Source organism: Sinocyclocheilus rhinocerous, unplaced genomic scaffold, assembly GCF_001515625.1.
Source record: "Sinocyclocheilus rhinocerous isolate Xijiao unplaced genomic scaffold, SAMN03320098_v1.1 scaffold2515, whole genome shotgun sequence".
Classification (NCBI taxonomy): Eukaryota; Metazoa; Chordata; class Actinopteri; order Cypriniformes; family Cyprinidae; genus Sinocyclocheilus; species Sinocyclocheilus rhinocerous.
This window is the reverse complement of record NW_015637115.1, coordinates 111,479-126,403: the sequence shown is the minus strand read 5'-3', so window position 1 is coordinate 126,403 and position 14,925 is coordinate 111,479. Positions and strand designations below refer to the sequence as shown.

The following is a 14,925-nucleotide window of genomic DNA, read 5'->3' as shown; positions in this document are numbered from 1 at the left end:
GGGGGGGGGGGTCTCAAAAAAATCTGAACAGAAGTGGTCACAAGAGACATGAAATAAATGCATACTATTTCCACCTGGCATTAAAAAGCATCTCGGATGACAGCTTGTGATAGGATCACTGAAAACGTATCTTAATACCAGGTGGAAACAGTGCCTAACTAAACTCAATCGTAGGTTTAAACCCCAAACCCAGCTGTAAACCTAATCTTAAAATCGGACTGGTTGTTTGGAATGTTGTTCAAGACTTAATTCTTTATCAAACCCTGGTTTTAAATTGGTTGTACCTTCCTTCTTTTGGCCTTGGATAGGACAGTGGCAAAATTATACTATATTAGATTAGAAACCTGAGCCCAGTGTAGAACTAAACAAGGCATGTTAAAGAGCCACAAACTGTACAAGCTTTACTCTGCTTTTAAATTTAGCTTTAATATAGACAATAACACACCACATAATGATCATACCTGCTGTCTATTGGAATTAGATTTTAACAGGTTATCAAACAAGAGACTAGGGTTTAAACACAGCTCAAGTTCCTTCTTTTAAATTATAGTATGGTACCACAATATTAAGTCCACAGTGACATTAAGAACAAGAAACCCACTTCTGGTACAGAAGAGCTGGGCTCTCTAGAAATTCAGAAAAGCAAACAGGGAGAAAATTACACTTATTTGGGATCTACTTGTCGGTCATGTTACTCTTGGATAAACATCCAAATCCTTGAATTAACCTAACTTTAGAAACCCTACAATCTGGTTGATACGAATGCTGTTCAAGCCCCAGCCCTAAACCTAGCCATAAAATTTAAACCTGATAATTTGTTCCAGGACCAACAAAGATAAACTTGTCTAAGCTAGGTAAATCAAGTTCAGCTGGAAATGGTAGTGGAAATGCTAGGGATTCTTTGCTTTGAATTATTAAAGCCTGGTATAATAGTATCCACATGAATGTTTTAGTTAATCATTTAAAAGCTCTTCAAGGTCAGTTTTGGTAATTAATTTGAAAACTCTCACACACGTCTCTCTCTCTCTGCCAGCTTTGGGTCCAGTGACAGCAGTCTCAGTGAGCTACACCTGTGCTAGTGGATCTGCTGTGGTCTCCTGGACAGCTGTGTTTGGAGCCACTACCTACCGTGCCACTGCCATAAGTCACAACGGTGCAGTTCTGTCCTGCTCCTCGAGCACTACAGAGTGCCAAATCAGAAATCTAGCATGTGGGGAGAACTACATTGTACACGTCACCGCCCTGTCAGACAACTGTGAGAGCACCGGCAACGCCACCACATCCTTCCAAACAGGTGAGACATTGAGACAACAAAATCTCAGACCAGTTTTCCTCTCATTCAGCTTTCATAACCTTACTGGGTGGCATTCAAGGGAAAATAATCTGAACTAGAATCAGCATTGTGGTGTGCATCCTGGATATCTGTACCCCTGCACTTCTAATTGTCAATGCCCTCTATTCATCCGTGATGTTTAAAGACACCCGATCCACAACAGAGAAGTCACACTTTCCCTTGAGACAGCATTGTCTCTGCTGGATTGTTTTGAATAGTCTCGCAACAGCAAGTGTTCTTTTCTGTTATGCTGACCCATTTCAGATAGATCTGTGTCCATAGACAAAGACCCAGGTCACAGTTTGGGTGGGAAGCAAGAAATTGTTCTTTATTCAATAGAGGTGTATTTGTTACATGAAAGATATGATGCTTCCAAGTTATTGCCATTTATCTTGATTGTGAAGTTATGAAAGGTGGCACCATATGAGAAGGCTAATCCACTTTAATGGTATTAATTCTCAATTAATTGTATAATGGATGGAAAAAAAGGCCTGACAAAGTAACAACTGTTGTTCAGTTATAGTTGTGATAATATATAGTGCCACTTGTGACAACGCAGAGAATGCAGTGTGTTCTAAATTGTGTTAGGAAGCTTGAAGCTAGAAGCATTTACTTTCATGCACTTGTTCAGAATGTGTTTCGGCCCAGAGCCTTTAACTGAGGTATGGTTTCAGTTCTCTACCTCTGAAAAACTGGCCTTAAACATGACACAATTCCACTGGGTCTGTGCGTTGTTCCCCCGTAGACTTTCAGTTAAGTCTCAAAATGAGAGATTCTCTCTCTCTTCTTCTTCAAAATCAGACAAGAGCTATCCCATGTGTTGTGTGTTCTCAGGCAGGGAGCAGGTACACACCCTGTTCTCTGACAGGGAAAATATAGTCCCAGGAGAACATCTCTTTTTTGAGTCATGTGGTCATTGTTACATGCATCGATCTTTCCAGAGCAGCAAGAACTGTAGTAACAATACACTGAAACCCATTACAGAAATTCAAATAACAAGATTAAAAGATTGAAGACACCAGGGACTAAGGTTTGCTTTGTATAGCCCATTTTCTTTCTTACTTTCGTGCTTTTCTCACTAAACTTTAATCCTTCTCTTTCCACACGCACTTACAGTTCCCTGCGCCCCATCCGATCTGATGCTGTACCGGGAATGCAGCAGCAATGTCATTGTCTTTTCCTGGGCTCTAAACAATTACTCCGCTTATTACTATGCGAGGGGCGTGGACTCCACTGGCAAGGTGATGGAATGTATGACCACGGAAACATCCTGTTTCTTTACCGACACCACATGTGGACGCCTTTACAACTTCACCGTCTCTGGTTCTTCATCGTCGGTCAGAGAGCAGTGTAGCACTGCAACCAGTTCAACGATGCAAATCCGAACCGGTAACAATAAACATTTGCTGTCAAAGTGTACATGTGTTTATCTTGACTGTAAGCTTGAGTAAGCCTAAATCTTGATTTTAAACTTGACCGAACTCAATATAACACAGCACTAATACCTTAACGTGGTTATGTTCCTATAATCTCACCCCTCAGCACCCTGCCAAGCAAGGAACATGCGCACATCAGCGGACTGTCAGACCGGACTTCTGACCAGCAGCTGGGAAGGTGCAAATGGAGCACTGCGGTACACCGTAGAGGCCTTTGGTAACCGAGGAAATCAGAGCCACTATATATGTAGCTCACTGACGCAGAGCTGCACAATCGCCGACATAAACTGTGGAGAAAGCCTTACCATGCTAATCACTGCGTCGGACGATGAGTGCTCCAGCGTTCTGTCTTTGGGAGAAGTAGGTCAGACTGGTGAGTGACAAAGAACCCTGGTGGACAAACATGGGAGCGTACATACGATTAGACTGTCAGGGCCAAATTTGTTGCTAGCCTAATTTAACTGAAAAATAATGGAAGTGGAAAATAAATTGTGTTCGTGAAATGGGTATCTTGGTGGCTAGTGAGTAGCACTTTTGTCTCACACCAAGAAGGTTCCAGAGTCCCGCGGAGCTCCAGTTTTCCCCACAATCCAAACACATGCAGGATAGGTTGACTGGAGACACTAAGGGCCAGGTTTACTAAACAGGGAAAACTAGCATGAGAGCGAAATCCTACAAAAAGTGCCGACTGGAGTGGAAAGTTCTGCGGTTGCTCTACTGACAATGTACAAATCAAAGTTGGGATCCAGGCTCCAGACCATGGATAGGACAAGTGGTTTGGAGAATGTGGAAAATTAGACCACTGTAGCTTGTGTTTGAATAAATAATGTAGGTAGCTTAGTTATTTTAGATTTCCTAAACTGCACCTGATTTAGCCACTGATTTAGACCGCCCCCCTTCATTTCATCAACACACCTTCTCCCCAAAACCCCAGAAATGCCAACAAACCAGAATATGCTAAATGATGCTATGCAGAGAACATTTCTGATTGGCTAAAAAATGTGCAGGCAGCGCTCAGGTTCATCTTTTTGCTGTTTATAGCTTATGTGACAATTTATACATTCCTTACATGTTCTTGTGTCATTTATTTTTTTCTAGGCCCCTGCGTACCTCAAGATGTGTCTGCATTGATGGAGTGCGGTTCCGATTCCATCAGTCTGACATGGGAGGCTTCATTAGGTGCTTTTCTCTACTTTGCCACGGCGGTGGATCAGTTCGGGACTGCTCAAACTTGTACCACATCAGATATGAAGTGCAAAATCAGCGGGCTCCACTGTGGATCCATATACAACGCCTCTGTGATTGCATCCAACATCAACTGCAACAGCTCTGTCAGTGACTCCATCAGTGTAGAAACAGGTACAACACATATGAAGAAATCCAAGAATGCACTTACCTCGATGTCTGACACCTCATAACCAACTTCCTGCCCCCTCTCTCAGCTCCCTGTCCCCCTGGGAGTGTAGAAGCTCTTCTGGACTGTCAAGAGAACCAGGCATTGGTGAGCTGGATGGGAACTCGGAGTATGATATCCTTCACTGCCACCATGGAGGACCAGCATGGTGGTCTTCTCAGTTGTAGCACCACTGCCAACAGCTGCCGGATCCCCGACTTGAAGTGTGGCCAGGTTTACGACATTAGTGTAATTTACCATGATGGAATCTGTCCCAGTATGCCTTCCTATGCCATACAAATGAAGTCTGGTAAGGAAGGATTAGTCCACTTCCCTTCTGTTATGATTCTTTGAAGGTGTGCTCACACTATTAATTAATAAATCACTGGAGATCACCAGTCTCTGAGCTGTTGGTTTCTAGAGGACATTCTTACTGATCTAGGTCATATCAGTCTGCTCTTGATTTTTTGTTGTGTTTTCTCTTGCTATTAATATCAGGGAAACAAAAGTTTCTCAACCAGAAGACTTCTCTGGTCAGATATCTGAAGAACTTTCAAACTCCTTCTTTACCGCTAGATTCTAATGTAGAGGAAATTATCTCTCAACAGTGCCATGTGGTCCAACAAATGTTCGGGCTGAGGTGCAGTGCCCGTCAGGTGTCCTCTCACTCAGCTGGGACAGAACAGAAGATGCTGAGGGTTATATCGCCACTATAGTCTCCGAGACCTCTGGAGAGCTGGTTTTCTGCAACTCTACCTTGCCTTCCTGTAATGTGAGCAATCTGCAGTGTGGCGATTCGTACTCTGTGCAGGTCAGGTCGTACAACGGGTCCTGTCTGAGCATGCCGAGTTCACCTCTAGTGGTTAGAGAGGGTGAGGCGCTGATTCATTCACTAAACATTAGCTTCATATCATCATTTGACTTCAGTGCCACTGTTTGAGTGTTATGCTAATGCTTTCGACTCTGCCCCGCTAGTGCCTTGTGTGCCCACTGATGTGACAGCCAGACGGACCTGTGGCAGCAGCACAGTGGAGGTATCGTGGAGTGCAAGCCATGGTGCTCAGTCCTATGTTGCTGTTGCTGTGGGTGATGACGGGCACCGTACAAAGTGCTCCTCCAACACAACAACATGTAGCATTCCTGACCTGCACTGTAGCAGTGTGTACTCCATCAGCGTGGTGGCTGTAGATGGCAACTGCTCCAGCTGGGAGAGTCAGAGCGTTACCCTGCACACAGGTGAGGCTATCTGGGTAGTGATGTCTGATTTGCAAACAAATCGCTCTTTCGAAGCAGTGTTGTTATTGTTAACTGAAACTAAAATGAATAGCTGTCGTTAATTGAAATAAAGCTGAAATAAAATATTATATAAATATTATATAATGAAATGAAACTTACGAATACTTAAATGATCATCAGAAATGTTGCCTTGACAACTGAAATAAGTTATAAAACTATAAAATAACAAATACTCACATCAAAATTACTAATACATTTTAATAATGACCAAATTTTATTAAAATCAATAGTACTGTAATATATAAATAATACTAAAATAACAAAGATTTGAATCATTTATACATATTTGTATATCACTTGATTGTAGAGGAGAACTTTGTTTGCGAGTAAAATTGTGGAGGTAGTTAAAATGTATTAGGTGCAATAAGAAGTCACAATTTCTCCAGTTGTTGTTGCTGTTCTTTTATATATATATACTAATATATATATAATATATATATATATATATATATATATATATATATAATTTGATGGTGTTAAGAATATTTTTTCTTTCATAAGGCCATTTTTATGTTGTCCTATGTGCGACAATTTTATAAAATTGTAAAAAACAAAAATAGAATGAGTAATATTAATAAATTTAGTTGTATTATTATTATTATTTTACAAATAAATTAAATAAATGTAAAAAAAAATACAAAATAATAATACGTTTAATTCGAATTCATCACAGGACGTCATCTTACCAAAAGTATAACATGTCAACTGCCTATAAAATATGATTTTTTTTTCTTTTGGTATACAAAATTTGACTCAAAATTCACACATTGTTTAATGTCTATGTAAGTAATTAAGTCTTCCACATGTGAATATGACTCTTTTGCTTTTTAGATTTCAATGGATGAATTAATATAAATGTCAAAATGTCTTTGCATATGTACAAAAGAACAAAAATTTTAGAGCTTTTTAATACAGGGTACAAACATCTTGATGAAAAGGGCATTTAACTGTCTTTTGTCTAAAGTGACACTGACCCACTCAAATTTCTTCTCCTTCTCTTTCCCCTCTTTCTCTTGTTCAATAGTTCCCTGCCCACCAACTAACGTCCAGAGCAGTATGAACTGTAGTACCAACTCCGCCACTCTGTCCTGGACTGCCAGTCCTAACGCAGTGTCCTACAGAGGCAGGGCTTCAGGCACAGATGGCCACACTGTGACGTGTGATGTCAGAACTCCAGCGTGCCAGTTAAACGGCTTGCACTGTGGACAGGAGTATGTGTTTGTTGTAATTGCTTCTGACGGAAGCTGTGAAAGTCCAGACAGCGTCGAGAACAGACATGAGACAGGTATCACAATAATAATAATAATAGTAGTAATAATAATAATGATAGCTTACATTTTCTTCAGCAATCACCATCCCTGTTATGAACCCAGAGCATTACATAGAGTGTCTCTTTCTCTCCTCGCCTGTTGTTTTCCAGCACCGTGTGCCCCTCAGAGTGTGTCCAGATTCCTGGACTGTGCCTCTAACAGCCTGAACGTAAGCTGGGCTCTCGGTCTCACAGATCTAAACTACACCGTCCTCGCCAAGACTACAGGTGGCACTGTGCTCAGTTGTACCACAATGAGCTCTGGTTGTATCATCACTGGTCTGCAGTGCGGAAAGAACTACACCGCTGTCGTCACAGCAAACAACGGAGAGTGTCAAGGGCCAGAGAGTGTGGCCCGTCCTGTTCAAACAGGTGAGATTTCTGTAATGCAAAACGGGTCACAACATGTCAGAATAATTAAAAATGAGAGATTTCACCCAAAAATCTAATTTAAAAAAAAAGTACAAATGAGAAATACTTTCGGTCTCTCTTCTGGCAGTGCCGTGTATTCCCACGTCAGTCCATGCCAATGTGCAGTGTGTGAGTAACACAGTGAGGGCATCATGGGGTCCGGCAGCTGGAGCTTTGTCCTACACCGGTGTTCTCACGGGCCCAGGCCATTACAATGAATCCTGCCTGACCTCTGGCCTCTCCTGCTCCTTCAGGGGCCTGTCCTGTGCACAAACCTACACGCTAAATGTCATCTCTCACGACAGCCAATGCAACAGCCCAGTCAGCCCCAATGTCTCTGTCACAACAGGTAGGAAAACACAATCTGTTTCACCTTAACATGAGCTCTGTGAGCTGCCTTCTAAGTTTGGATCATTAGCTTAGCACATTGCTAAGAAACGATACAACAGTCTAAAGCCAAAAGTATACCTTCCATGTCTGTGTTCTGCTCCATGGACAACAGTGAATGTGCAAAAGATTTAAGCATTCAAAGCCCATTCGGTAGTGCGCACTTTATCACATTCAATTTGTCAATGCATAACAGACAGCAAACGGGATGAATGAACATGCAAATTCATTCTCTAACACTAAATGGCACTTTTAGAAAAGCAAAAAAATACCCTGGTTACTACGGTACACTAAGTTAGTGTTGCACAACTTTCCTTTTCTGACACCCACTTGTCACAGAGAAGAAAGTAAGTAAAAAAATATGTACATGTTTTCAAAAAGCCATTCAGATTTTTGTATTCACAATCGCACAACACAAGTACGAAATACTTGTATGAATAAAAAGAGATGGTTCTGGATTCTTCCTCTGTTATTCACAAAAAGTGTATGCTATTCTATGCAAATCCTATTGTTTGGCCAGTCTTCTTCACAGTACGAAGGAAAGTGATTAGAAAGCCTCTCTGTAAAAAAAAAAAAAAATCGCATTGATATCATGCAAATGTTTGTGTCTGTCTAAAAAGATGCACTGAAATGTTTATCGCACCAAATTTTCACGCCAAATATTTGTTTGGTGTGAGCAGACCTTTAATGATTAAGCATTAAAATACATGAACATCAAGACAAGGCAGATTTTATTTTCAAATTTGCAAGACTGATATTAGCATGTTGCTAAGCTAACAATGCTATAGTTTGATAAAAACAAAAATACACTGAGTATTTGCACATTTTAATTATAACTATTTTTACTGATACTTTAATGAATTGTATCTACTATATTTCCCCCTAAACTCATTTTCTGGGATTGTCTTCTCAGACAATGATACATGTGATGTTGCCTTAGAATTTCACCAAACAGTGCTTAGAAGAGTGCATAATGTCTCTGTAGGCATCTTACTGGGCTTTGCACTAACCTTTGACCTTTTCCAGCTCCCTGTGACCCTGAGAGCGTGACTGCAGTGCTCAAGTGTGACTCTCGCACGGTAAACGTGTCGTGGCATGCTGCCGCTGGTGCCAGCGTGTACACGGTCCTGGCACAAACACAGAATCAGAGCATTCCTCTCTCTTCCTGTCGGACCTCGGCCACTTCCTGTGACCTCACGCAAATCCACTGTGGGGAGGTTTTTAATGTCACAGTGCTTGCTGATGACGGAGCCTGCAACAGCTCAGCACGGGCCAGCACTACACTGGAGTCGGGTATAGAGAGCATGTCCAGATTACAGTCTTTAACTTTCATTTGGATTTGCTTGTGTAGCCTAATGACTTAATTTCCCTTCATTTCTCTTCCTGTGTAATGTCTCAGCGCCATGTCCTCCGACAATGAGGCCTCCTTCACTGAACTGCAGCACTAATGCGGCCCTGGTGTCCTGGATGAAGGACCCAGATGCTGTGAGTGTCCGTGTCAGTGCCACCTCTGACCTGGGACACACTGCCTCCTGCAGCTCTTCTGCAAACAACTGCTCCCTGGACGCCATGCTATGTGGTCAGACGTACAATGTATATGGCGTGGCCCAGGGCCCTCAGTGTGAGAGTGCACCTAGTGCTCCATTCAGTATTGTCACAGGTAGGTACACCACATATTCATAATTCAGCATCAAATGAGCAGTGTTGGGGGTAACGTGAGTTATGTAATCAGATAATGCAACTAGTAAAGTAATGCATTACTTTTAAATTTACAACCAAGTATCTGAGTTACTTTTTCAAACACTTTGTTTTCCCATTTACTGATTGACAGCTCTCCTGTCCCCGTGTTTTGAGAAAGCGGGAGTAAGTGCAGAGGTATAGAGAGCATGTCCAGATTACAGTCTTTAACTTTCATTTGGATTTGCTTGTGTAGCCTAATGACTTAATTTCCCTTCATTTCTCTTCCTGTGTAATGTCTCAGCGCCATGTCCTCCGACAATGAGGCCTCCTTCACTGAACTGCAGCACTAATGCGGCCCTGGTGTCCTGGATGAAGGACCCAGATGCTGTGAGTGTCCGTGTCAGTGCCACCTCTGACCTGGGACACACTGCCTCCTGCAGCTCTTCTGCAAACAACTGCTCCCTGGACGCCATGCTATGTGGTCAGACGTACAATGTATATGGTGTGGCCCAGGGCCCTCAGTGTGAGAGTGCACCTAGTGCTCCATTCAGTATTGTCACAGGTAGGTACACCACATATTTATAATTCAGCATCAAATGAGCAGTGTTGGGGGTAACGTGAGTTATGTAATCAGATAATGTAACTAGTAAAGTAATGCATTACTTTTAAATTTACAACCAAGTATCTGAGTTACTTTTTCAGACACTTTGTTTTCCCATTTACTGATTGACAGCTCTCCTGTCCCCGTGTTTTGAGAAAGCGGGAGTAAGTGCAGAGGCCAGAGGCATTTCCTTTAGCCTGAGGCTTATTCATTTCACTTTTGGTGTGAAAGGGCCTTTACAGTTGCCAAAAATAAAACTTTTGGGTTTTTTGTTATTTAAAAAAAAAACAAATTAGCAAGCCCAGCCCCTGTGACAAAAAGTAACACAAAAGTAATATAATGCATTACTTTACATTTAAAAGTAACTAAGTAACACAATTAGTTACTTTTTCATGGAGTAACGAAATATTGTATTGCAATATTGTAACTTTCCCCAACACTGCAAATGAGTATGAAATAATCTGCGTTTTAGAGCACTACACATCCATTTTTATCTTTCTGCTTTGAAATGATAATATAATTGGTTATTTTTTAAACAAACACTGCCTTTACAGTAAGTGGTTAATTCTGGTAGCACCTTTAAATTCTGCATCCTTAGCCAACTAATTTAGAAACACTTTTTGTCAAAAAGAGGCTTTAATGTAAATAAATGTGTTGTCACATGACAGGATTACTTCATTTCCCAATAATGTTCAAGGGTACTTTAGACTTAATCTAGACCTAATAATAGCGAAATAACCTAAAGTAAACTATATTCTGAACATTTTTCACTGTATCAGTATTTTTATGGTCCCATGAACTGCACATTGTGTATTGCATATTGTGAAACCGAAAAACGAACAAACCCTAACCCTAACAAAACAACAAATAATATAAATAAAATTGGTTACACTTTATTTTAAGGCACCCTTGTTCCAGTGTATTTACACAAATACGTAATTTTAATTAACAACAGGTACTTACTATAGACTTAGGGTTAGGTTTTGGGTTAGTTACTTGTAATTATGCATAATTTACCGTTACCATTATGTTATCATCATTTAAAATGTTTTAGTGGCTGAATAATTGACATCCATGTACAATATTTATATATACTGCATACTATATTTTCATTAAAGGTACACTTTGTAACTTTTTTTTGTTCAACATTAATATAATGAGCGAGTACATCATAAATCCATCTGCCAAAAAGTCTAATCCTGAATCACTATGGCATACCAATAATAAGCGTTTATATTCGGACTATTTTAAACCTGTCAGAACGACACCCGCTACAAATAGCCCAAAACCTGCATGCTCATGATATCTATAAACAAAGCGAAGTAGCTCCGGCTACAATGTTCTTCTACAAGATGCATGCGGTTTTGTTTATTAACCGCTAGAGGGCAAGCCATTGCATAGTGTACCTTTAATGTAATTAATTGACAATTAAATTAAAAGTCATGAAAACTGCGTAAAATTAAGTATAAAGAAGAGAAGAAAGTCTCGTGCTGCAGAAGTTCCCCATGATGCCTCCCAGCACAACTGTCTACTGCATTACTGCATTAGAGGCCAACATAAACATTCAGAGCTTAATAAAAGCGCTCTTCTGTTACTGTTTGCCAGCCCCCTGCACTCCTGCTGAAGTGAGCGCTAACTACAGCTGCGGCACCAGCACAGAGCTGAGCTGGACTGACAGTCTGGGCCGAAATAGCTTCTATGTGCTTGCACAGACGAACAATCACTCAGACTCCTGCAGCACAGTCCAAACCCACTGCTCCATCAATTCACTGAGGTGTGGAAGTCTTTATAATGTCTCTGTGGAATCAATTTCTGGCCACTGCAACAGCAGCCATGCAGCCCACACACAGCTACAGACAGGTGAACACTCAAACACAACCCTTATTTACCTGCACAAACATTTCAACTCTTTCTCTGATGATTTACTGAACCTTAAAGAAGTCGTATCTTATGTGATTATTTTTTTCATTACCATTTCCACAATCAGTATAACCCTTAAAATTAAACAGGCCTTTTTTTGCTGATTTAGATTTCTATGTAAATTGCCTTGTTGCATATGAAATCAGTTTCAATAAATAAGCATGTGTATGTCTGGAGAAGATAATAATGATACTTCCTGTCCTCTCAGCCCCTTGTGCCCCAAAGAATGTGAGTGTAAGACTACAGTGTCTGAACAACACCGCCATTGTATCGTGGGAGGGAAGTCCTGGTGCCGTGGGCTATAACGTCACTGCTGTGGGACATGATGGTGATATCAAGCACAGTACCGTCACTGGCACCAGTTGTCAACTACCCAACATGCACTGTGGGCAGACCTATGACATTGTAATCACACCCTTCTCTCAGACATGCACTGGGTTCCCGACTGCTCCCTACACTTTCAATGCAGGTGTGTATTGGCAGTTTCCACAAATGGGGTGCAGTCTCGTTGCTTTTGTAATAAATAATAAAGGGACAAAGACCATGTATTTTGCAGTGAGAGCTATTAGATAAACTATTATGTAAGTAAGGGATAATGTATCCCTCCGCTTCGCGTCGGGGTCCTGATCACCCTGTCGGGGTTTATTCTGAGATAACAACCGGCTGGATGTACATTATCCCGCTGATTACACGGCTAAAAAGATTTGTTTTTACCATATATGTTGAAATTAATGCTGAAGTCTTCCATTGTAACACGCGGTGGTTAAGTGTTTTCAGTCACAAGATGGCGCCAGACAGTCAACGATAGCGGAGTGACTCGTTAAGCATATAAGTACTACCGGTCAAGATAACTCGTAGTACCTGGATGAGCGGTGTGTTATTCAATTTGGCGGTTGTTATCTGGGAATAACATACCGCTGGATGGCGCGATTGACCAATCAGAATCAAGTATTCCACAGAGCCGTATAATAAGATAAAATGAACATAAGCTGAACATTAACATAAGTGAATATCTCGAATGTATCCAACAATAAAACATCCTAATTCTTTAAACTGAAAAAAAGTAGTTTTGTTTGTTAATCTATTTTAATTAGCAAAAATGCAACCCAGTTATCATAGGATTATCACAAAACATGCAACATTAGATATATTTGTGACATCCAGCAAAGTGAAATATTTTGGACTTTTTCACATTGTGGAAAAAACACTCATCTTTTCTGGTGTACTAAAATCCCGTGTCTAAGTAGGTCAGTGTCTGTCGATGCAGTGTGAATGGGCCTTAAGATTTTCAAGCCAAGTTTTGTGCACTATCTTTGAAAAGTTCCAGTTACTGTACGAAGGACATTCTAGGGATCTTGCTGCATCAATTTATTTTAGCTACTTAATTAACCATAATTTTAGTACTAAGAAAACCATTTTTTCTCTCAACACCCCTTCAGGTTCCTGTCCTGCCAGTGATGTTCAAGCTTCTCTACAATGCGATGATAATGTGGGACGTGTCCACTGGACTGCTGCCAAAAATGCTGAAAGTTACATTGCCATGGCAACGGGTACGGATGGCCACACCCACACTTGCACCTCCAGTGGCACCAACTGCACCTTCAGTGATCTGCACTGTGGTGAGGACTACACTGTTACAGTGGCTACAGTGGAACGTGGCTGTCAGAGTCAACCCAGCACACCTGTCAATCTAAAATCAGGTCAGGAAACAGGAAACAAAGTACTATAAGATTTGTCTCGTCTGTGGCATTACACACAAATGAACCTTTCTCATTTTGACCCAATTCCTCATTCTTCTAGCTATCTGCCCACCCTCGAATCTGGCCGGTTACACCAACTGTGCTACGGATGACATCAGCATTACATGGGACCCCAGCCCAGAGTCTGGAGTCACTTACTTCCTGTTCATCCATCAGGTGGATGGACTGAACTCCACCTTCAGCACAACACAATCCTCATATGTTCTAACAGGGTTGCACTGTGGAATGAGTTTCATTGTACAAGCAGCTGCTCAGGACAGCATTTGCACCAGTCCATACGGAAGCCCAACACAGATCTACACAGGTATAAACACCTAACATTTTCTGTTATCTTCACAACAGCTACAAACAGCATTAGACTGCTTATGTTTACAAGTATGCATGGAAAAATGTGCAGTAAACCAGATATTATTGCAAGGTTCTTGAAAAGGTTTATTTTATGCAGACTGTGCATTATCTTGCTTTTTACAAGGCTACAAATCAAATAAGTTAAAAGAAAAACAACAAACATGTATATTATGTTAGGGCAAAGTTGGTTCACTCGCATTACAATGAATGGAAGAAATTGCAACATGCAATATGGAGGAGTTTTGCTTGCTAAATAAAAGAGACTATCACCAATCGGGAAAGTAATTGCATCACTGCAGCTACAGTTTGAAACTCTGGTTCTTATTTACATTTACAGACACTTTTAGCGGACACTTTTAGCGGAAGCAATCAAAATCAACAAAAGAGCAATGATATGCAAGTGCTATAACATGTCTCAGTTAGCTTAATGCAGTACACGTAGCAAGTTTTTTTTTAAAAATCATATAATAAATAAAAAGAAAACCGATAGAATAGAAAAAGAATAGAGCAAGCTAGTGTTAAGAGGCCTTTTTTGCTTTTGTTAATTGTATAATAAATAAAAAGAAAACAAATATATAGAATACAAAACGACTAGAGAAGCAAGTGTTAGTTTTTTGTTTTTGTTTTTAAAGAAAACAAGCAGTTAGTAAATAAATAGAGTGCAAGTCTAAAAGGGGCAAGTTTTTTTTTTTAAAGAATAGAATTAGAATAGAGAGTGCTAGAGTTAGAGGGTCAAATAAAGATGGAAGAGATGCGTTTTTAGCCGATTCTAAAAGATGGCTAAGGACTCAGCTGCTCGGATTGAGTTAGTTAAGGGTAGGTTTCTTAAGTAGTGGGGTTATACGAGCCTGTCTAAATGCTGAGGGAAAAACATCTACTTCCTGTACCATTCGTATTGAAACAGTAAGTGTCCTGAGATGTGCACTGCACATGCACATTGGCTGTGACAACCTGAAATATATGTTTTCTTAAATGCTATTTGAGCATAAGAAACAACATTTATGGAACATTTTAAAAAAGTGAGAGTTGCTGATTTTGACATTTCAGGAGG

General features: G+C 40.6%; 1 protein-coding gene across 1 annotated transcript in view; it reads left to right on the top strand.

Moving 5' to 3' along the window:
• Positions 1-14,925, top strand: part of LOC107748429 (serine-rich adhesin for platelets-like) — a 45,811-nt gene that overhangs the window by 3,409 nt on the left and 27,477 nt on the right. The window contains exons 6-21 of the mRNA XM_016563201.1: positions 1,034-1,294; positions 2,450-2,722; positions 2,876-3,142; positions 3,868-4,128; positions 4,212-4,472; positions 4,771-5,034; positions 5,138-5,398; positions 6,483-6,743; positions 6,879-7,139; positions 7,267-7,527; positions 8,592-8,858; positions 8,965-9,225; positions 11,452-11,706; positions 11,975-12,235; positions 13,206-13,466; positions 13,567-13,830. Of these exons, the coding sequence (XP_016418687.1) occupies positions 1,034-1,294; positions 2,450-2,722; positions 2,876-3,142; positions 3,868-4,128; positions 4,212-4,472; positions 4,771-5,034; positions 5,138-5,398; positions 6,483-6,743; positions 6,879-7,139; positions 7,267-7,527; positions 8,592-8,858; positions 8,965-9,225; positions 11,452-11,706; positions 11,975-12,235; positions 13,206-13,466; positions 13,567-13,830 (4,200 nt within the window). The remainder of the gene's footprint in view (positions 1-1,033; positions 1,295-2,449; positions 2,723-2,875; positions 3,143-3,867; positions 4,129-4,211; positions 4,473-4,770; positions 5,035-5,137; positions 5,399-6,482; positions 6,744-6,878; positions 7,140-7,266; positions 7,528-8,591; positions 8,859-8,964; positions 9,226-11,451; positions 11,707-11,974; positions 12,236-13,205; positions 13,467-13,566; positions 13,831-14,925) is intronic.